This window comes from Pavona decussata, unplaced genomic scaffold, assembly GCF_977016875.1.
Source record: "Pavona decussata unplaced genomic scaffold, jaPavDecu1.1 SCAFFOLD_195, whole genome shotgun sequence".
NCBI lineage: Eukaryota > Metazoa > Cnidaria > Anthozoa > Scleractinia > Agariciidae > Pavona > Pavona decussata.
In genome coordinates, this window is record NW_028145604.1 from 2446919 (window position 1) to 2471079 (window position 24161).

The 24161-nt window shown below is 38.5% G+C and overlaps 1 protein-coding gene across 1 annotated transcript; it reads left to right on the plus strand.

Annotated features, from left to right (window-relative positions):
• The first annotated feature begins 5058 nt into the window (after positions 1–5058).
• On the plus strand, positions 5059–23079 carry LOC146461745 (polyunsaturated fatty acid 5-lipoxygenase-like). Its single transcript, XM_085086564.1, has 15 exons — positions 5059–5994; positions 6286–6330; positions 7735–7860; positions 9345–9442; positions 10127–10259; positions 11303–11398; positions 11917–12013; positions 13028–13145; positions 13827–13919; positions 14377–14437; positions 15215–15320; positions 15862–15947; positions 16566–16739; positions 19907–20070; positions 20782–23079. The coding sequence occupies exons 1-15, from the start codon at positions 5503–5505 to the stop codon at positions 20894–20896; spliced, it is 2004 nt and encodes a 667-aa protein (XP_084942690.1). The 5' UTR covers positions 5059–5502; the 3' UTR covers positions 20897–23079.
• The last annotated feature ends 1082 nt before the right edge of the window (positions 23080–24161 follow it).

The following is a 24161-nucleotide window of genomic DNA, read 5'->3' on the forward strand; positions in this document are numbered from 1 at the left end:
ATTACTTGTTTTCTTTTTCTTTTAACTGGTGCATTTGCGGATAAGAATATGTCAAAATGGTATCTGTGACCTGCGCATGAAAGATCTTCTGAAAGAAAAACACTGGCACAAAAGTAAGCAACTTAGGTCCTGTTTACATGGAGGGAGGAAGATCTGTTTACATGGAGGGAGGAAGATCCTTGTAGGCGAAACAACTTTTCGTTGGGTTTACATGCAGGAATTTCGGTCGGGGTGATTATAGCCTTAGACTGCAAGCAGTCCCTTTCTGGATAGTCGAGGTCGCGCGGAATAGCCGAGCGCGTAAAAACTGGAGCGAACGAGCGGAGGGGGGGCTTGGGGTCTCGCTGCGCTCGACTGACCAGAAAGGGACTGCTTGCAGTCTATTATAGCCTGCATGACGGGCGCTTTATGAGCCAAGCGGGGCGAACGCGATATTTTGCGAGGAGGGCGACACGAGTGCGAAGCGCGAGACGAGGGGAAGAGAAATGAATCGCCCCGCTTGGCTCATAAAGCGCCTGTCATGCAGGCTAGAGTGATTACCAAGTGAGAAGGAAAAGAAGAAAAATTGTCTGCCTTTAGCAGCTGAACGCTTGGCCGCCGCCTTGTTTGTTTTTAGCCCCTAGTACTAGGACCTTCCGAGTGAAGGTAGTTTATATCGTGGATCTTCCTATCTCTCAGCTAAGAAGATCCTATCGCGAGAGCTGGGACTTCTGTAGTCACAGAAGAAAGATTAATGTGTATTATTTGTATATGGATAATGTTTTCGATTTTTTCTCATATGATTTGATTTTGCCTAAATAAAATTACAGTTCATTAAAAGAAAAACTAAATAAGCGCCCGCCCACCCTTTGGCCAAAAATTTTAATAACTGTTTAATAAGCGCCCGGGCGGTTATTCGAGGAAATACGGTACACCCGTAGAGATTATGAAACTCATACATTTGAATTGCGAATTTAAGAATGAATAAGTAAATGACCATCGCAGTCTTGAACGCAACTTATGCAGCCTGAAAAAAATTGAGGCTTCAACGGGATTCGAACCCATGACCTCTGCGATACCAGTGCAGCGGTGCTCTACCAACTGAGCTATCAAGCCAACTGGGAGCTGGTTATTTAATATGTGAGTTCGTAATATAACCGAGATGGAAGTGAAATATGTGGAATTGATAGATTTAAACTGCGGATGAAAGATTTAATAAATGAAAGACTCCTAGTTATGCCAGGGGCTCCTGGTTATGCACGCAACTTGAGCAATTGCGAAAAGAAACTGAAGAAAGTCTGGAAACTCTCAACGACTAAAAAAATTCAACTGGTCTGGCAGTTTTCCAACGAAAACCAAATTTGAGCTGTAACATTGCCCTTGAAATTCCCTGTGTACGGCCATCAGAGTCAGCAGGACACGCAAACGGAATCTTTTTGGTGAAATATCTGTTCGGAAAGTATTTATCGTCTCAGAAATTCCCTTTAAATTGCGATGAAAATTTGGCGTAACTTTAATTGGTGAAATGTCACTTCACTTCTTTATATGGGAAAAATAATTCATGTTTACGAAGAAACCAAAATTGTCGTTTAGAGAGCAACTGATAAGGCCATTTGTGGTTTTCGAAAATCCATCAACAGCTCGTAAATTCAGAGGATGTGGTTCTTTTCCCTAACATTTTCTGCGATTCATAAATTCATTCAGCTAATATTCCGAAGAGATGGAACTGTATTGGCGAACAAAAATATCCCTCTTAAAGACCGGAAAATGATCTAGGTAAACAGAAAACGAGCATTTGAAGTTTTTTTCTTAAATTGTTCTGTTCGTTAGCCCAAAGCCAAAACTACACTAGTACTGATTTCTACCCACTCGTTTGCAGCGTGTCAACAAAAATACTTTCACTGACAACCTGTCCGGTTTGTTCTGTAGATGAGATCGCTTTATCCAATTTAACTGTATATTTCATAATTTGGTGTCTATTGCCGAAATAAGATAGGTGTTTCAATATTCTGGCGGGACACTTGCCTTCTAAGTGGTGCTCAGGATGTTTTAGCCGTTTTGGATCAGAATTTTACACGCAATCCAAAAATTCTATCATAGTTGTGTCGTAGGTCAAGTTGGAATGAAGACGAATGAATTAATGGCGGCGGAGAGAGGGATTATTCAATTATTCTTTTTCAGGGAAATCACAAAAAGAAAAAATTAAGATTTGAGGATGGCTGAAAATGAAAACATGATGAAGTTCAGAGGTTATTTATAGATTGACACCAAAACAGAATAAGTGTTGTCGCGTGCTCGGATAACGGTCTTCACTGATCCTATTTTATAAAACCGTCGATAATCTGCCTGTTAATAGTTTGTGCAATGTTGAATTGTATGTTCGTGTCACGATGATGCCGCCTACAAAGGCTGATTCAGTCGAAGCCGTTCACTTTCTTTCTTGAAACTGTTAAGGGTTGATATGGGTGAATTTTTACTGAACTGAACAATGTGGATTGTAAGAAAAGAGGGACAAAATACGTTTTTAACGTATTAACCAAATAGTCCGTCACCATTTAAATAAGAGCACTTTAAATAAGTTGATCAGTTATTTTGACGTCCAACTATTAGATTCAGGTGGCCGCACAAAATCAACCATCACGCATAGAAATTTAGAGCGATATAAATCTAAATTATTGACTGAGATTTCTTTAGTAAAAGCTTTACTTTATGAATTGTACAGTGTTGACGATTCAGTAAAGAGTGAGTATTCAGCAACTTTTCGCTGCCCACTAGATTAATTATTTATAAGCTCCGCATGACTTGGCTATGATGGCTTTTTCCGACAGAGCGAAACTTCGAAGAGGTAGAATAGAAACAATGCACAAACGTTAGAAAAACGGCTTTGAGGTATCTTTCGCTCAGCAACAAGAGTAGTTTAGAATGTTTGAAAGGGATAGCCATCGGACACGACTCCCTGACCGCCTCCCGTCCTAAAAATAATAACACGGTTTTGTTTTTGTCCAACTGACTAAGTTATTTTCGAGTTATTGTTTTATCATGACCGGCTAACGAGATTGGGAAGTTTCTCGTGCTTGCTCGTGTTTGCTTCATCTTATGGTATCCAGGTGATTTATGGGGTTGGATGTCTGATAAAAAAAGAAGGTTATAATTGGCTACGGAAATACACTTCAAGATATTTGTTTATATAGGGCTCGTGGATTAATTAATTTTTTATCCGTAAACCCCAAAACAAACAAACGTCTTGAATTAAAAATACAGTTGGCACGTTTCATTCGTACGCAGAAATTTCTTTCATATGCTTGGTCATTTTTTGTAAGTTTTTCACTCCCGTTCTTGCGGGCCAGAAAGTCGGTTTTTATGCCACGCCTACAGCCAGTTTGCTGGAGCGTTTATCAAGAGAAATTCAAGTGCTGTAGTTTTGAAAAAGAGCAGTTCATTGTATGGTAATCAGGATATCTCGTCTTGAAATTCAAGATTAAGTGACAAGTTTTTATCCTTCCGGAGCGAGGCCAAACAGAAGTATTCAGTTCAACTGAATTGTAAAAGCCTTGGCTTCTATTCAAGTAATAAGTTGAAAATTTTTGCATTTAACTCAGTGAATGTCTCCGGACGTATTGAGAAACGCTCTTCCGGAACTCATTAACTCAGTTTCCGTCTTAGCTAATCCAAACATCTTTAATTTTATCCTGTTAAGAACAATTTTTATAGAGCTAAAGGTGTTTACCGTCTTGATTTCTGCAATATCAGTTTCTTTTTGTTGATTCCTGCTCACAGAATTGCATGACGGCGTATGTCGGATATTTCGTTTGAGACAGATTCTTGCATAATCACCACACACTTTTTTGAGCGAATACCACCAGGAGCTTATGATATACCACTCAGCTCTTATGTAATCCACATAGATTTTTTGCCGCTGTCTCAAGTTGTTCCAAATATGTATCAAAAAATAACACAATAGGAAAGTACTCAGTCCTGAAGAGATTTCGTTTGAGTGGTGTCTCAGTATTTTTTTTTCTTTTGTATCCAGCGACTCAAACGTTAAACTGAACCACTAGGAAACAGGACCACAGGAAAGTACTGTTGAGTAATGACAGGAGCGCTTGAAAAGCTGGAAGCATCTTTTGTACAAAAATAACAACGACATTATATAATAACATTATATAATAATAATAATAATAATAATAATAATAATAATAATAATAATAATAATAATTTTATATAAAATAATCTCTTTATTAACATGAATATCATATTCCAAGAAAATTGCTATTTTCAAGTTAAAAGTAAAAAAAAAGAAGTATTAAAAACTATTTACAATTCATTTCGATTACATGTAAAAAAGAGACTACTTTCAAGCATAATTTTTTTAAAAGAAAAAAAGAAGAAATGTCATAAAGTTTCAATACTATTCTTATTTGTAATAAAAAAATCATATGATCATATTCTGACTAAAAAATATTTGGAAGTTGAAATAAGGTCCTTAAGGAAAAAGTGGGAATAATAATAATAATAATAATAATAATAATAATAATAATAATAATAATAACAAAAGAAACGACATTTTTTTTCTAGATGCAAAAACTGACTTGTCTTCGATACAAACTCTTGAAGACGTGATTTCCGATTTTATTGCTATTTGCACGAAGTACAAAGTTTTGTCTTCCGTCCCATAACCTTTCGTGGGTTTCTATTGCTCAGAGGAAAGGAAAAAACGAAAGACAGAAGCCCGAAGGAGTAATTAATTTTTTCCGTTAACAAATGTATGACACATATCCGCTGCACGTACACTTTGGAATTAGCAATTTCATTGTCCTCGGTTTGTTTTTGGTTTTTAGCTATTTTTCTGTTTTGAAAGTTTCTTGCGAACAAGCATCACAGGAAAGCTAACGGAGCACTCAGTTTTTAAAAGGTTAACAACTTAAGGTGGTACTGGAGGCTAATAAAGCACTAATAAATCGTGTCAACTTGTAGTAAGATGAGTGGTGTTTCGTAATGACGTAAAAAAGCAGTACCTCGTCATGGCAATCAATTAGCAGTCCCGGATTTATTTTTTTGATTTACATGTTCGGAGATTGTTTACTGTATATTTTTCTTTAAAACTACTCATTTGGAACATGAACTAAATTATGTTTCTCAGTCGGGGGTGGAACATGATGCATATGCATTGAAGGAAAACATTATTTTCTTGACAACGGAAAAACACATCGACCGAAGATTATGACCGTGACGTCATTGACACCTCAAGTTGACAGATTCCATAACATCTTCGCCACTTGAATAAAACTTCGCTGCGAATAACAGACTAATCAAGTGACAGCGTGGTTCGCGAGAAAAGTCGAAAACTTACAGCTGAAAGTTTTTCTTGACTGTTATCTCTATTTTGTGTGGACTGAGGGTAACTTCTAAAGGAGTTTTCAAAGAGTTTTACGCGCGCCTTAGGCGATAACACTGTCATTTGCTAGTCAGTTCGTTTCAACCTCGAGTTATATAACAACAAGCTGGTCTTTCTTGGACAACGTCATGGGCAATACGTGCAGTGGTTTGCCGCCAGATTGCGAGATTGTTGTAAAGACTGGAGACGTAAAAGGTGCAGGAACCGACGCTAATGTCTACTGCGCTCTCTACAACGAGGACAAAACTCGCTCGCGTGACCTGAACCTTGACTGCAAGTGGAAGAACGATTTCGAGAAGGGCTCCGTTGATCGCTTTAAAGTGCACTCTGGTCTTCCTCCTGGTCCGTTGCACAAAATAGAAATCTGGAGGGATGATAGCGGTATCGGAGATGATTGGTATGTGGAGTGGATCAGAGTGAGAAAGTTGAATGCTCCGAGCGACGAGGAGGTTGTCTTCCCCTGTAATCGATGGGTGAAAGCTGTGCGCAAGTTAGTTTTGACCAAGTACGACTGCGTTTTGCCGCAGTTTGATGAAAACCCAGAGCAGAGAAAACAAGAGTTAGAGGACAAACGAGAAGTTTATCGGATGGCGCGTAAAGCGCCAGGCATTCCGAAACAGGTAACTTACCATATACGCATTTCTAATTCGATCTTGAAAATGAAAACTGAGCTGGGTCAAATTTTCTACACCATTTTGCTTCAACAGCAGGAGAATTGTAAGACTTTAATTTGGATGATTTTTATGCCTTTCATTTTCGTTAACTTGTAGAAAATAGTGTTTGACGCATTTTCATTATGTAACATTTGATTAAAGATACCTGTTGCTCTCTTTATTTGGTGATATACATGATGCTAACTTGTTGATCGTTGAATACACACATTTTCATTTGAAAACAATTTTGTTTTATAGATCGAGAGTTGCCCCAGAGACGAGCATTTTAGTAATGACTACAAGGTATGTTTAAAGGTTAAATGTTTTTCCCACGTTGTTAGAATTCTGTTAATTAAATATGCTGGTTATCGTAACTACTGCATAAATGTACACGTAATAGAATTAAATAATATTTTCTTCTCACAGATGTATTTGTTACATTTGTTATTTGTTTCTTTTAAATACTTAAAGTACCGGAATGATTTTTATTTATTGTTATGTTATGGCCCTCTGAGTTTGCTTTCCTTGGGTAAGTCAGATTATTCATGCTTTGTTGACCTAATACAGTTTTCTTCAAACAATGTGTGTTGCCCTTCCTGTGAATTAGTCCGCTTTGTTGTTAGCAGTAATAAAGGCACTGTGTTTTTGACTGACGTATTTGCAAAGTGTTCCCTAATGACTCCAGCAGAAAGACCCGGCAAATACAGAGACAATAGACTAGACTAGAAGAAAGCGTGAAAAGCAGCATTCACCATGAATAATCCATGCGTTATACTGATGGGTTGCTAAGAGGTGTGAAAGCCTTTGCATATTAATTAAAGTTGTGGATTAAATTACTTTGTAAAGACAGATTTTGTTCCTATTGAAGCCTTAATCTAATTTGCATACATTAAGGTTGTGGATTGAATTCTTTAAAAAAAAAATAGATTATTCCCTTGACAATTGTACATTTTTTAACACCGATCCAATATCTGCTTCCAAAAAGTCAAAAGTTGACGATTATTTTTGACCCTTTATCCACAAAAAGGAGCCCATTTTTTTTTAAGTGGGAGGAGACTTAGAATTTTATCTGTAACATTTTGTTCCTAGTATAAAATATTACAGTAAGTTAAATTCCGTTAACAGTGCCATTTCTCTGCTTGATAATGGTAAACATCAAAACGTCACAATAAAATGATTTTTTAGATATATATTTCTACACATTCTACAAATTCTGAGCCTGCACACTACTATATTACCCATGTTTAAGGACAAATGTCCCAAACAAAAAGAGTTGTCTTGACATGCTAATTACAATTCAGTAGTAAAAATAAGGTGACACCAAGTTCATTTTTGAGTTATACACGTAATCACTTGAAGCTGAATTTAGGCCTGTTTTTAACTGGCTTATATTGTTGCTATGGCAACCTATTGAGTCGCAAAAATGATGAGAACATGTTTATTAATTAATGTTTAGGCATTTGTTTGGTGTAGTCTTAATATTATAGTTTTATCAACTGAGAAAGAGTGGTAGTATTGATTTGTCCAGGTTTAAGTGCTGGAAACCGCTGCCAGCCACCTTAAATAGGTTTAAAACTTTCTTAGCTGCTCACTCTTGTCCCTTTTAAATTCTTCTTAGTTTTTTTCTAATAATAATTAATAGTTATAACTTTTTAAGTGTGGCTGTGTACTTGTACAAAGTAAACTGGTCACGTTTTTATTTTTTAGTGGAATATTCAGCAGACAAAGTACACCCTAGCTGTGAAGTGTAAGCTGGCAAAACTCACGTCTGATCCCTGGGAAACTTTGGATGATTTTGGGAATCTCTACAAAGGAAGCTTGAACAAGCCTTATGTAAGTCAGAATACAATGCTACACCTTTCAATAACATACAGACTATGAACTTGAATGCAACTAACAATTATCTGTGTTTTTACTGCTGTCAATCATAATATTAAGATGAAAACCGGCTGACCACAAAAATATAGAAACCAACAAGGCGGATCGAAATCCACCAATCACACGAACATGACCTTTTGACGTTGTTGACCCAAACGCTTTTGTTTACTTATAGAGTTCCACTGCGGTGATTGACGGTAGTGAAAAGCTAACGGTTGGGTGAATCCCTCCCAAGTGGGTTGAAAATGAACATGCTTCTTCGTCAGCCTTGCTAATCCTGGTATCAAATTCTCCACTGGGAAAATAAACAGAATAGTAAACAAAATAAAGGTTTGGCACATACATCGGAATCAATGCTGTGCAGTTCAACACAGAAGGCTCTATCACACATTTAAATCTAGCCATACAATCAGGTTTATTGTATTTTTAACCCCTCAATTCTCAGTATCAAAATAGAAATTCTCCTCTTTTGTTCCCATAATTTAATTGTTTATTATGGTATGGGCCTTCAGTGTTTCATCACACCAATCATGGACACCAGGAAACTGCTAAATAACAAGAGAATTCATGTTGGGTGGTCATCTCCTGAATTCACAAAACCTTTCTGATTAATGAAGCATTGGTATTACAAGGAGAAATTCAATCATGCTACATGTAGTTAATATTGGGGCCTAAGGGATCAATCAACCATACCACACTCACTCTAACCTTGTGTGGCTTCTGAAAAACTCTCTTTCCATTTGGCACTGTGAGTGAGAGTTACAGTATCTGAACTGCGCCAAGTGTCAGTAATATGATATCAGAAGAGTATTAACCCTTTAAGCCATAACAGTGATCAGCATCAAATTTCTCCTTGTAATTTTCAACCCCTGAGGTCATAAGAATTAAGGATATGATCATGCAAGGTGAGGGTTTGATATTAGGGGTTAAAGAAATAAGGACCGTGCCTACATGTGCTATTGTTACTGCGCATACGTTCTGCGCATCTCAAGATATTCGGGTAACTTACTAATGGGTGGTGCCTACTAATACAGGGATATTTTTGCGCGATTTAAAACTATGTGGAGAGAGCAGAACTTAGCAAGTGCTCTTTGTACCCAAAAAGAAAATTTGGGGTAACCATGCATTTTTTAGGGATAATAAAGCTTCAAGTTGGAAAAAAAATGCCATAAATTGCTTTGTATTTTACTGTTTTGTTTTTTTTGATAAATATAACTATATTGTTGCTGGATTATCTCTAAAAATGCATGGTAACCCAAAATTTTCTTTTTGGATTTCAATAGCCCTTGCTAAGGTCTGCTTTCCCTACATCACCCTAAACCAAACAAAAATACTTGTTTATAAGTAGGCACTGTCCTTAAGTAAATGTTGCTACGATTGTATTTTTTGTTTTTCATCCAGACTGACTGAGATTTCTTATAAATCACTTTTCATTGCAGGGTTATTTTAACTGGAAAGAAGACACCAACTTTGGGCGTCAGAGAGTGCAAGGGTGCAACCCCAACATCCTGAGAGGGTGCACAGAAATCCCTGAGAAGTAAGTTGATGTTTCACCTTAGTAGCATGTGGCTTTATATCTGCTTCAGCTAACGTGTCCTGCAAGCCAAGCATGATGCTTTTGCATGCATTCAATGAATGAATGAATGCAGTACTCATGTGGAAAAGTTATGAGAGAGAGAGACAAATTTGGTTAAATTTTGAAAAGACAGTAGCAAAAAAACAGCAAAATTTCAAGGGACACGAAACTTAACAAATCTTCCGCAAATTTCCGAAGCTGCTATTGGCAAATGAGTTATGACAGGCTCGAAGTTATGGCCCTGGTTGGTGAAATGTAGCCTGCACACAGGTGTCTATTATTTCCTTTGAGCAGAAAGAAGAGAGTTGTGTTTTCTTTTCGCTAAAGGGAAATAAGAGATGTCTGTATTCAGGCTAAATGTTCTGTGGATTCAGACGAGTCACTGACGTTGTTGTGCTTTGCCAGTCTCCTGCAGTCCAGTGATGGAAAATCAGCTTAATCTCAAGGTAATCGCTAGTAGCCAACTGTTGCGGCCATCAAAAACAGTTAAGATAGCTGGCTGTACTTAAGGTTTCAAATGACTAAAAGATGACGAGAATGGAAAACTTTGTTCTTTCAGTGATTGCGTACTCTCCCTGCAGAGCTGGCTTCTCCTAAGCTTGATGACAGCTCTGAGCTTGCTAAAGGTGTTGAATTTTGATTCAGTTTCAAGGTGACCCCTGAACTGGTGGAACCGTTTCTTGATGGTATGACACTGGAAGAGGCTCTAAAGAAGAAGAAGATTTACATTGTGAACTTGAAAAAGCTCTCTGATGTTATGTGCAGGTTCAACAGAGTGGTGAGTAAAATGACTGGAATATTAATAATATTATTTTATTAATATCATGGAAAATGTCCTCCTTGTTGTAGTTCTGAGCAAAATGTTTGAGACACTGGCATATTTCTGGTTTGGAACGCAAGGAACAGCTAATCCTTACTGAAATTCAACATTATCACCTGTATTTTGTTGTTCCAGAAAATACCCGTACCCCTCTCATGGAAGTTTTTTGGAATGAACCCTCCCTCCCCACTGGAAATGGCAGCTTCTTACTTTCCTTTTAAAGACTCTCCCCACCCTACCCCATCAGAATTTTCCAATGATTTTTTGTGAGGTACATGTAGGTCTTCATAATTTCTGGAACCACACAGTGTTTGGGGGAAGGAAGAGGGTAGAGTGGGGTAACGGGTCTGTACTTCACATTCCAGTGGCCATTATTCCTCTTCCGGTCCCATTTACAGTGACTCCCAGAGATGTTGCCAAGAAAAACCTCAGGAGGATCATGAATAAATCCAGCCAGCTCCATTGGACTGTGCACCTTTACTGCGTTTTTCAATAACATACGGACTCCGAACTTCAACCCCAGCTAACGATTTGCGTGTTTTACTGCCGTCAATCATAATTACGGCGACAAGCAATTGACCAGAAAAATACAGAAACCGACAAAGTGGATCGAAATCCGCCAATCACAGCGCACGAACATGACCTTTTGACCCTGTTGAGCCAGACATTTTGTTTTCTAAGAGGTCCGCTCCAGTGATTGATGGCAGTGAAAAGCGTAACGGTTGATTGAATTTTGAACTTCAGAGTCCGCATATTATAGAAAGGCGCAGTAAAATTAGCCTCAAGAATTTGTGTTAGCCTCAAGTATTTGCCAGAAGCCAGCTCTGAACAACATCCCTAGTTCACTTAGTCTGCACTTAATTTGTCAACCTGGGTGGAAAAGGAGCTGAAAGCATATACCAATACTTTCTTGCTCAAGATTGTTGTAGTTATAACTGTGAGACCACCTTTGTAGAGTGATTTAATTTTCTGCTGTTGTTTTGTAATCTTTCCTGATTCAGATTTGCAAGCCAATGGCATTGTTCTTTGCTAATGACAGAAATGAGCTGATGCCTATTGCAATCCAGCTGTTCCAGAAACCTTCAGATGAAAATCCAGTAAGTCATTATTATTTATTAACCTCTGGACCAACTGAAGTTCAAATTAAAGTTATGTATGCAGCAGAAATAACAAAGAATATTGTGGCAACCTTTGACAACAGCATTATAACCAGACTATCATAGAGATACATGTTGTAGGTTAAAATGAATTCCAGGTTAAAATGATTTCAACCTAGGTTGATGTAAATGTAAATAACCCAACCTTAAACAAAGGAAAATTCAAATCAACCTAGGTTGAAATCATTTTAACCTGGATTCATTTTAACCTGCAACATACACAGCTTTGTTGTACACATTTAAACTGACAGGATGTTTTTGATGGAAAGGGTTTTTGCATTAGAAAGTCTCATAGCCTGACATTATGATGTGTGCAAAGTGAATTAGGCAAATAATTCTGAATTAATGCATTTCACAGCTTAGCAAAAAATTCCCAGTTTTTCCCAAACTTGCAGTGACCAACCCCAGCTGAACTTGATCCTTAGTAATGTAATAGTATATTATTTTGTTGATTGCAGGTGTTTGTACCGAGTGACCCTAAGTACACATGGATGATGGCAAAGATGTATTACAACAACGCTGATGCTGCATTCCACCAGTCTTGTACTCACCTTGGTAAGTGATTGTCGATCTTCAACACCAATTCATAATTAGAAAATTTCAGTAAGCTATTGCATTCTCTAAAGGGTGTCTTGTCCCTTACTCAAGAAAGCAGACAACTTTAAAAAAAAATTCAGTTGTTTTCTTCTCCTTGATGTTGTAGAAATATTTTGTAACTAAGTGATGGCTTTGTTGCACCATTTTTACCACAAAAGCTCAAAATCCCTGCCTACTTCTCCTTTAAACAGTAAATTTTGGAGAGGTGGTTTTCTTCAGGGCTCTTGGTATACAGCGGTAAGCCACCGTGCCCATTGATGTCATCATCATCATCACATTGCTCATCACAGGATCATACTCAACGTCCAGTGCTTGATGTAATATGTCAAAAACGAGGGCGAGTGCTTTATCACGGGTTCCAAATACTGAGAAACAGATGAAAGCACGAGGCCGCAGGCCGAGTGCTTTCATCTGTTTCGAGGTATTTGGAACCCGTGATAAAGCACGAAGCCCGAGTTTTTGACATGTCTTCTCAAATGAAACAATAAGAAATTAATCTCATTAAAATGCAAATGTTTGATCTCAGATGAAAAACATGTTTCATCTCAGATGAAAACCTGGTGGTGTTTCATCTGGTGTTTCATTGGGGTATCAAGATTCATCCACCTGACCGAAATGGAGGTCATTTATTGGCTTTTGACTGCATGAATTATTAATGAGTTTGAGAAGTAATATATCAAACATGAGGAAGAGTGTTTCATTAGATATCCAAACACTGAGAAGTAGGTTGAAAAAACAAGGCGCAGCTGAGTTTTTTTAAACGACTTCAAGGTGTTTGGATATCTGATGAACACATTTTCGAGTGTTTGATGTGGCTTCTCAAATGATCAATAATTCTTGGAGAAATTCAGGGCTAAAGTTGGCAAAATTTTATGGTAATTGGGATCACATATCCAAACCACGGTCATGGTAGTGATTTTCTTTGTTTTCTCTTGATGAATTATTAATGAGTTTGAGAATTGCTTTTTACAGGCTTCACTCATTTGGTTGCTGAAACAATCTGTGTGGGAACTCATCGTCAGTTATCGCCATCTCACCCTGTCTTCAGGCTTCTGGCTCCTCACTTTCTTTACCTCCTGGCTATCAATTCGTAAGTTTTCAGTTGTTTCCTAGCTTTTACATTTGCTGTATAACTACTGACAGTTTTACCAGAGTGTGTACAATATGCGAGCCAGTGAGGCATGCGAGGCAGACATGCGAAGCATGAACAAAACATGCGAGTCATGCGAGGCATGAATAACCCCAACATAAACTGCTAACCGTTAAGCTAACCGGGGAGCTATTTAGGCTAACCAGAGTGTTTTTTTAGGCTAACCTGAGTGCCTCACACGTCTGCCTCGCATGCCTCGCTGGCTCTCAGATTGTGTATTCCCATTTTACCACAACAGCACAGCTCAAGGTGACCATTTTCATGAACAAACTGGTTATTGTCTAAGTAATGTTTTACAATAACTGTAAAAATTTCTGCGTGCTGATTGGCTCGTAGCTATTGTCCTTAAGAGTACAGACAAGCTGGACAGACAATTAAAATGACGTCAGATGTAGTTCGCGTGTGCTTTCTCAACGGAATATAATTAACCAATTCTACTTGTACTTTTTCCATGTTGTTGTTAAAAACAAATCAACAGAAGTTGGGCAAAAGTAGCTGGGCAAAGTTGTGTTCACAGACGGTCATTTTGCCTAGTTGCTAGCCCTTAATAAAAACCCTGATTATTGTAATGTGTTTGCTTACTGATTATTAATTTTGTCATTGCTATATTTTGTCCATCAGTCTTGCCCTGGCACGGCTGGTGGCACCAAATGGCTGGATTGATAACACCATGACAACAGGAGCTGGTGGATTGATGGAGCTTGTTAGTCAGAGGTAAGAGTGATGAGCATCAAATTTTTCCTGGTAATATCAATGCTTATTCAACCCTTGAGGTCATAAGAATTAAGGATATGATCACCCAAGGTGAACTGAATGTTCTTGATATTTTAATAACTTCTCTCCAGTACGTTCATGAGAGAAGTATGACTTCTTTTGACTTTTCAGACCCCCCCCCCCCCTCAGGAATTTCCAATGACCTTCCATGGGGTGGGTAACGATTTTTTTCTGGAACTGCACATTGGCATATACCATGTGGCTATTTTTTTCAGTATGGAAACCATGTTCCTCTGGAACCCTTTGTCTAATAACGAAGGTAGAGGACGGAGACCAGTTTTGGGACCACCATTCCTTTCTGTTGAAAACTGGATGCTCACCTTCAAATTATCAGTGTGGTAATACTACCACTAACTACTGATTCTTTTTAAGCAACCTTGTTTTATTTGCTTTTCAGTTGGCAGAGCTGGCGAATGGACGTAGATGGATGGCTTCCCAATGATCTTGCTGCAAGAGGGGTAATTAAGTTTGACTGCACCCTTTACTTGCCTAAATTTGAAGCTGATTGATACATGAATTCTTTTTATGCTGTGTCATTTCAACTATTTACTACTAGACTTCATCAGTTAATGAGGTCAGCTTTTTGGTATGCACCAACACTTAAGAGACTGAGGTCAGCTTTTTTGGTATGCACCAACACTTAAGAGATTGATCCTAACAATTATACTAAGTCAATCTTAATATTGAGGGAGGTATAATTTCAAAGGAGCTTCCTTAAATAATTTCTTGTGAGGCTTTGTTTGAATATTTAGAGGAACGTCATTCCAGAAATACCATCTAATTTAATAGAAGGACAATTTTCAGATATTGAAATTCGGAATGGAGGAATCTGTAGCAGTTCGGTGGAGGCGCTACAAGTAGCATAATTATGATGCCCTGATATGAAGGGAAGCAAAAACTTAGATGATTTGTTCTCATAAATGTGGTCGTAAAGAAAAAGTCAAGTATGTAATAGCCCAATTCAATAAATTAAAATTCAGCTTGAAACAATAACATCATTTCGAGGCTCCGAAAAATAAATTGTAGAGTTTATGGCTTTATTCCGCAGAGCCTCACAGTGATGCTTATTGTTTGAGGCTGAATTCTAATATATCGAAATTGAGCTATTTAACTATTTAACACTAAGTGAAGTACAGACAGATGACTGCATTGTGAGGCAAATGATAATCAAGTTTTAATAGTATTACACAATGAGGGCAGGATCCCTTTTCACACAAAAATTTGTTGTTTTGAAGGTTGATGACACAGAAGCATTGCCAAACTACCCGTACAGAGATGATGCACTGCTCATTTTTGAAGTCATCCATGACTATGTACGTGAAGTCCTGGAGGCTTTTTATGGTGAGTGGAAAAGTGTATAACATTATATTAATAAATTTTAATAAATATTAATTGTCACTATCACAATTAACCATTCTGTAAGGAGCTAAAATACTTATTTCAAAAGTTTTTCAGTTGGGAATAAGCCTGCCCTGAGTAATGCTTTTGTCTGAATGGTCGTACTGTAGGCATTTATTCTGACTTACACTACAAGTTAGAGTACAGCATAATAACAAGTACCACAGGAGAAGTACTGCTCAGTAGCTTTCATTTGAATTGTCACACTTTGGATTTTCACACTCAGACTCAAAAGTTAGGATCATATTGTACAGCATAATAAACAGCACCACAGGAGAAGTACTGCTCAGTAGCTTTCGTTTGAATGGTCACACTCTGAATGATAACCACTTTGACCTGTACAGCAAAAGAAACTATATCAGGGAAACGTAGGCCCAACGTGCGAACATTTTATCCACACACTCAAAGGTTAGAAGCAATACTTTTCTCCGAGTTTTTATGGACACCAAGATTTAAGTTTCTTGTTTTCTCGTCTTAATTTCAGACTCCCCAGAGAAACTGACAGACGACTGGGAAATCCAGAATTGGGGACACATGTTGGCAGACCCTGAAGATGGTTTGGGAATCAAGGTACATTAAGCTGTTACTACCTGATAAGACTATGAAACAGTGAAGAGAAATCAAAGGTAGAACCACTTTGTACAGCATAATAAACAGTCACCACAGGAAAGTACTGCTGATTAGCTTTCATCTGAATGGTCACACTTTAGGATTTCATCCACAGACTCAAAAGTTAGAACCACCTTGTACAGCATACATGTAATAAACAACACCACAGGAAAGTACTGCTCATTAGCTTTCATCTGAATGGTCACACTTTAGGATTTCATCCACAGACTCAAAAGTTAGAACCACCTCATACAGCATAATAAACAGCACCACAGGAAAGTACTGCTCAGTAGCTTTCATTTGAATGGTCACACTTTAGCATTTGTGTTCATTGACTCAATAGTTAGAATCAGATTTACAGAACTCAAGTTTTGAGCTTAGTAGAAACTGGGAAAGGGTTCACCAGCTACCGAGCTAAGTTGTAGCCACATACACTGTAGCTAGCTGTAAAGCTGTAAAGCTTTTGTTGAGTTTCTAACATTGTACACTGTAATTTGGCTATCATTTGTAAACTCAGAAATGGTAGACGGTGGTGATTCCTGATAGCATACGTTTTTGTGTTTGTGTTTCGTTTTCTAGGGAGTATTTGGAGATGGCAAGTTTACTGATTTGGAGGATTTGATCAAAGCGGTGACTTCAATCATCTTTATCAGCAGTGTGGGCCATTCTGCAGCAAACTTTGCCCAGTATGATGAATATGCCTTTCCTCCAAACTATCCTGCTTTTCTGCGAGGAAAGCCTCCAACCTCCAAGGTAATGATGCCAATGATTCGGCTTGACTATAATCAGAGTTTTCGTTTTATGTCGGAGGCCGAACATAACGCCCTGTCTTTTGCTATAATTATGATGTCAGGTACCTTGATGTGAGGATGACGATTCAGCCTTTAGTTCTGATGAGGGTCTAGACTAGTTTTTAACTGAAAATATTAAAGTGCCTATCACCCCTACCCATTTTCTTTCATTCTCAAAAGTAGACGTAGAAAGTAAGCCAAAACAAGCAAAATGATGAGATTTGAAGTTATTCTCGATTTTTAAAACGCGATCGAAATCACAATTTCCGAAGTTAAAACCGCGCCATTAGAGGACTGGCACTAGTGAGTTGTGACGTCGACCCAGTATCTCGATAACAAACACACAACAAAACAGTAGTGAGTCGGAGTGAATTCTACGCGAGTTGTTTGGGGTTTCTGGCCGATTTTTTAGCCCAAAACTCGAACGCTGACACCGAATCCGAGCAAAGCTACAACTCGGATGATTCAGAATTTAACTACAACCCTGGCTACGTGATTGACGCGACGATCAAGCACGTAAAATAGGAATGAAAGGCCTACACAACTCCTACTCGCATGTTTAGCGCTTCTATCTCAGTCTTTTGATCAATTTAGCTTCTTGTATGTTTATAGCGGGTTGGCATGACGATTTGAAGGATTTGTATGATAATCATAGAACAAAACCATGTGCTTAACTGTAGCATGTTTTGTATTTTGATCTCAAAGGACATTTTGGGTTTAGAGTTCTGCGTTTAGCGCCTGTTTATTTCACCTCTTGTTGTTTCTGTTTAGCCGCTGTCGTTCTTATGCCATAATGATTTCATTTTACTAGTATTTAGATCTAGTTTGGCTCGTTTCAGTTCGCGGTCCGGTGACAGTACAGCTTCTAGTTAGGATTGAACCGTGTGATAATCTTAAACCTCCGAAAGCGACCGCTATTGTTGTTATCTTTGTTAGGATTCAACTGTGTAACTACATCAGTTTATCTTACAGATTTTGTATTGCGGGGCCCGGCCATTTGTTTTTGTGGCAAGATGTTGTGTCTCGGATCGTTGCTATTTGTTTTTTGATCCTTTCTGTAGCTCTGTAGATTTCTTCGAGAGCTATGTAATGCGTGAAATTGAGGGCTTAAGTTTGTTTAGTTACGGCTTCGTTTTTGCATGACCCTTTGCATCGCCTCGCTTCGCTCCGCTCTGAGGTTTGTGTTGGGGGAGTTTGCTATTTTCTAAATATTTGAAATCTTTCGGTTTTAAAGAATATTTTACTGGGGCCCGAGGGAAGTGTAAATAAGCACGACTTTTCCTATGGACAAGAGGCTTGCCTTTTGTCAACGAAACCACCACATCCAATTTTACTTCGCGGCAACATGCGGACCGCTGAGGAGACATTTTTCGTGGCGTAAATATAAGCTTGTTCAGTTGATATTTTTACCATTTTTAAATTGTTTTTTAGCTGAAATTGGTCTGGTAGTAAGAGAAGTAAAACCGCACAACGTTTGGAAAGCCGTTGCGTGTGTTATTTTTCAAAATATCTCGATTTCCAGGTAAAAAAAGCTGACCTTTTGAGCAGTATTTTAAGCAGTATGTCAATCGACCGAGATCAGTCGATTGATTCTTTAGCTCGTTCTTCACAGACAAATTCAAGGCTGAAGCTTTTTTAAAAAGAATGACCTGTTCTTCTTGGAAAGGCTACTCCCAAATTTATACACGTGGAATTGAGAAAGAAAAAGAACTAGCTTTATCATGTCACTGTGGCCCTTCATCCGCTCGCCAACAGACAGCAGCCTCAGAAGTAAGAGACTCCATTCGCCTCTTCGCATTCTTGTGAGTCTAGACCAATTATAAATTAAGTTTACTATTTCAGTAGGTTTGTTTTGGCTGAACCTATAAGTTAAATAAAAAATGGAAACATTTCTTACCGCTCGTTCGCGGCGATGTTTGGCAATGGTTTAAATCAGTACACCTGGACTTGTAGTCACCGCTTTAGCATGGGCAGTTGGCGTCACATTAATACCGATATCATCTCGTTTCAGTCTTGAGAGGATTGGCTTGTTACTCACTTCATCAATAAATCAGAATCGACGCATGAAGTCGTCGTTCGTGAAGTGCTTGGAGCATATTGACGATTTTCCGGGTTAGCCCGCTTTTGTTTCATGAAATCGATCTATTTCTTTCTGCATTTCCTTGCTTCATCATTATCGAACAGTATAGCGTGCAGAACTATACCCTTCTACATAACTGAGAAGGCAGCATATTCACCTACCACATACCTTCCTAGCACATTCCAAGTTCAGTACAGAGAATGTAGTGACAAATGAGCAAATGCTCTGTGGCTGAGATACCGGGTCGAAGTCACAAGCTTGTTAGAACCCAGTCTCTCAACTGCTCCTTTTTGTATTCAATATGGCGGAAAACGGACTATTTTGGGCGATTTTGTCGTCCGATAAAAATAAAACGAAACATGGAATACGATTTACTTCTTCGCAAAGCGTCTTAGACCTGCATAAATTTTCGAAATTCATTAAAACTGTGTAAGGGTGATAGGCACTTTAAAATATTTGAGAGTTTTGAACAAAGTCCCAAGAGACCAGATTTACAGTATTCAGTACCATTAACATGTAACTGAAAATAAGTTTGTTATCTCCCACACAACTGTATGATATAGTTTAAAATAATTATGTCCAACAAAGATAGAATTTCTTCTTACCATAAAGTATTTCAAGAAATGACCAGAGCTATAATCCAGGGATAGCAAGCTGCTTCTCTGGTGTCAGGAAAACTGAAAACAACGTTTCTAAGGGTGCAATCCTGACAAATTTCCTGGGGGAACATGCCCCGTACCTCCTTAACAGCTGGCGCTAACTTTACACCCCACAGCATGAACATCTAGAGCTATCCGGTGCTTTTGCAGGATAGACCTGGTACTCTCTAATACTACAGAAAGCCCTGCTATATATACTGACTCATTCATAGCCAGGGGCGTAGCTACATGTACCTGTACCTGTAACAAAAAATATCAAAGATGGATTTAAACAGAACAAAAAAGTAAAAATCGAAGGACCTTGATCGGTCCTTTGATAACAGTTATAACTTGTTGTGACCGAGAACAAATGTTTTACGTTTGCTTGTTGTTGTTCTAATTATTTTGTAGGAGCCTCTGACAGAACAGGATATCATCAGCGCGCTGCCAGTCAAAGACATGACTCTGGATATCATTATTGTGACGAAAATCCTCAGCGATCGCGGTACCAACGCACTTGGGGACTTTGAAGTGCAGTACATGTATGATCCAAGAGGAACTAAGCCTTGTGAAAAGTAAGTTATCCAAGACTGTTATTTGTCCTTGCTGAAAAATGTGCCACGCTGTAGCTCGATTGTGAGGCAATCAGTGGTTGCTCGCTCTGACCGTCGAAGAATCAGGCTACAAGGTAGATACACGGTTTAACACCACAGGAAATTATACAATTTGAATGTTCACACTGACAGACTCAATCCCTGTACGGCATAATAAACAGCGCCGCAGGAAAGTATTGCTTAGTAGCTTTCATTTGAAAGATAGCACCTCAGAATGTCAAACACAAACTCAAAAGCTGAAACCCCTTGTACAGTATAGTACACAGCACAACAGGAAAGTACTGTTCATTAGCTTTCATTTGAATGATCACACTTTATAGGATTTCCCTCGCAGCCTTAAAATTTAACCACCCCCCTTTTAAAGCATAATGCTTTGATTTGAATGGTTATAGTCTGTTATAGTTTAGGATTTCATTCACAGAGATAGAACCGCTTTGTACAGTATAACAAACCACACCAGGGAAGAGTATTGCTCAGTAACGTTTTAATATATAAATAGAAACCAGTTGGAACGGCTGGCTGACTGACCGACTGACTGACTGACTGACTGACTGACTGACTGACTGACTGATTGATTGATTGATTGATTGATTGATTGATTGATTGATTGATTGATTGATTGATTGATTGATTGATTGATTGATTGATTGATTTTATTTTTCTTCATTGTAGGTTACGGAGACGCCTACTGGAAGTGAGTGACATGATCGCTGAGAGGAACAAGAGTCGGCCATTCCCTTATCCTTACCTGGACCCCAAAGAAGTCCCTAATGCTATCAGTATCTAAATCACATACCTGACGACCGAAGGAAGACTGGAAATCAGTCACTAGGACTCGTCACTTGAATCGCGCTGTGATGTACATTATTTAAGGAGATTGGAAACCAATTTTATGAACTCCGTCGGTCTTCCGCCAAAATTTTGTTAACATGCTTTTCCCTAATGGCGCCATTTTGATGTGCCGTGGCAGCTTTTGGAGTTTTCATGGTTTTAGATTAGATAGGATTTGCAAACTTTTCGATTTCCTGAGGATCTTCGCTCTTGTTTCCTCGAGTGTACGACTTGCACGGGGCAATTTTTGCAACTTGAAACACAATGCCTATGACAGGCAAGCTGCAATTAGCTTGCCCTTCCTGCAACCTGCAAGCTTATGTTTCTTTGCGAATCAAGTTTCAAAGACGCGGGTGTTGCACGTGCAAAAATAGCCATTTTTCCTGTATGACATCCGTATAAGCATGCCCGCCATTTTCATAGTATCAGCTGCCACAAATATGTTTGGTGTAATTGGCCCTGATGTGCATAACAGTGTGATTTCATGTTCGACTTCAGTATTCGATTCATCCCAAATACATCTACAGCATGCAATAATACAGTAATGAATAATTTCCTACCAGCACCCAAATAGTTAATTTATTTATAGTTAAACGTTTACAGGTCTATTTTTACATGTAGGCGTAATTAGTTCATGTTTACGTTTTGTAAATTGAAGTTAATGTTTGTGTTTACGTTCCTATAAACGAACTTTCAATTTTTAAACGTAAAGTGCAATTAACAAAACTTTACATTTCAATTTACAAACTAACTTTACATGTAATAGTGGACCTCGTTATTTAACGCTCAGTATTAACCCTTTATCCTTAACAGTGATCAGCATCAAATTTCTCCTTGTGTTACCAACGCATATTTAACCCATGAGGTCATGAGAATTAAGGATGTGATCACCCAAGGCGAATTTTCGTGATATTTTAATAACCTTTCCCCTGTACTTTTATAAGAAAAGTATGGGGACAAGATAGGATAATTTGTTCTTTGATATTAAGGTTTAAAGGGTTAAGACCGGGCTGTGATGATTGATAAGACTTAACGAACAGCTTTTTCGTTTTTAGTGGCTTTCGAAAGTGTATCCAGCATGTTGATTTGCGGATTATTTTTCTACCAAAGCGATTGACTCTCTAAAAACGAAACCTGTATATTTTTTGTGCTACGAAAGCAGCAAAGATTACAACAAAACGAAAACTATATTTTTTGTCGAATATTTTTACTACTAAGACATTGATGGTACCGTTAAACATAACGTACGTATCTCTAATATTGTTGGAACTTTTTTGGTTCCTGTAACTAAACGTACTTTACAGTAAAGTTGGAACAGTTTTAATTGTGTCAGAAGTGATTTTGCGCTTGCTTTTCTACACTCAGTGATGTATTAAAAGTCGCGCCACTTTTTCAGCCAATCAGAAGAAGGAAAGCGCTAACCGCGACTTGTTTGCACGGGTTTTCCCGCGTTTGGCTTCAGTATGAAGTTTTGGCGTCGAGTTCTGATTGGTTCATTCTCCTGTTGACACTTGTTCTGATTGGCTAGAGTCATCACTGTAGTTTTGTTTTTACGACACTCAATTGACACTCTTAGTAGACAACGTATGTACTTAATAGAAAGGAATTGTTTCCTAACTTTGGACTTTTTCAGTTCATGTATAACCCCTTCCTTAGGTAAATCCCATGAGCCTGGAGATACACAGCGCGAAGAGGAGCACTGGGGAAGAGAGATGATTGAGTCCCGGCGTTACTTGCGGCGGAGGCTAAGCACGACACTTTTGTGAAATGACTAGCCAATCAGATTTCGTGGATAGCTTTCAGTAAACCAACTCAAAACCACGCGTGAACTTGAGTTGGCTTTTTGAGAGCTTTCTTCGAATTTTAATCGAAGTGTCGGAACTGAACTAGTCAAACCTCTTCGCGTTGAGCTGTGAAAAAAAATTTTTCATCCTAAATGGAGTATTATTTATTCATTTGCATACAATGAAGAAAGTTGTCTTCGCTTCTGAAGTAGATGATAGAAGCATGTTACATGTGATGCAATCAACTTGTAATTCAATAAAACATAGCTGATTAGTACCAATAGAAATAAACTAATTTGATAGTCTAGATGTACAACTTTCCAGGTACAGTGAAATAAAGCGAACGTTCTGTGTACGGAAAGTTGTTTATAGTTTTTATACTACGAGATTAGATCTTAGGATAGCGAGTAATGCGGCCTGCGAACAAGCTCTCCATGGACGCAAGCGAATTACTCCTTACATATATCCAAGGATTTTGGACAGGCCCATTATTTCAGATCACTGTTCAGTAGACCAAAATACAATATAACTCGAAAAAGCTTCCGGGGCACTTGAGATTTGGTACTTTTGACTTTTTAACTTTAATCAACTGGCTTGAATTTTAGACAATTTATGATGCTTGGCGATAAACATCGCGTAAAATCAACCTTTTAATGTGTCCACTATTTTCTTTGTTGAGTTGGGAGGGTGTTTCTGTCGGTCCACGGGGGGGGGGGGGGGTGCGTTTTTTAAGGATGCGCTCGTAACTAAGGTAACGTATCGCGTGTCAAGCGTTTTGGTGAGGTTTCCTCCGTGTTCTCGTTTTTGACCACGCAAAAGTTGAAAAAACGTAGAACACACGCATAGAACCCCACGGAAATGCTAGTATGTTTTCATTTTGAGCATTTCCTCTTTCAAACTTGTTTCAAAAGGACAATATTTACTGATCTTTACTTTAACCAGTACACCAACGGACTCTAATTCAAACCAGTTGAATCAATGCCATGTGTTCTTGGGTCGCACATACTTAACTGTACTCAGCGATAAGAGGTCTCTTCGTTCTTGCTAAGGAATTAGGAACTCTGCTTGGAAAGTAATCTATTTTTGTCAGCTTTCGAAATCCTGCTGAATCGTACAATAAATGATTCGCTTGAGCGGTCCAGCATATTTCATCTCTCCCCTTCTCTTTTTCATAGGGCCTCTCAAGTACTTAAATCTTCTCAAGAGTAGCCTCTACGGAAGAAAAATAAGAATCTTATTGCGCAAGGTTTTTTGGCCAATCACTTTTCACGTCCAAGCTCCCAAGGCCTTTTCCCTCCCCTCCCCCATCCTCAGGAGTTCTTGCAAGGGAGAGGTGGTCGGTACTTTTGCTCGAATTCATTGCTTTTGATTGCATCAATGCCATGCCTGTCTCAGGATCTTGGGCCCGGTTGTTTAAAAGGCAATTAACGCTAATCC

Bases quoted from the DNA above. Each gene is read 5' to 3' on its own strand.
- LOC146461745 (XM_085086564.1), top strand. From the start codon at position 5,503: ATGGGCAATACGTGCAGTGGTTTGCCGCCAGATTGCGAGATTGTTGTA. The intron at 10,260-11,302 runs GTGAGTAAAATG...TTCCTGATTCAG, and splicing joins TGTGCAGGTTCAACAGAGTG to ATTTGCAAGCCAATGGCATT. The intron at 13,920-14,376 runs GTAAGAGTGATG...TTTGCTTTTCAG, and splicing joins ATGGAGCTTGTTAGTCAGAG to TTGGCAGAGCTGGCGAATGG.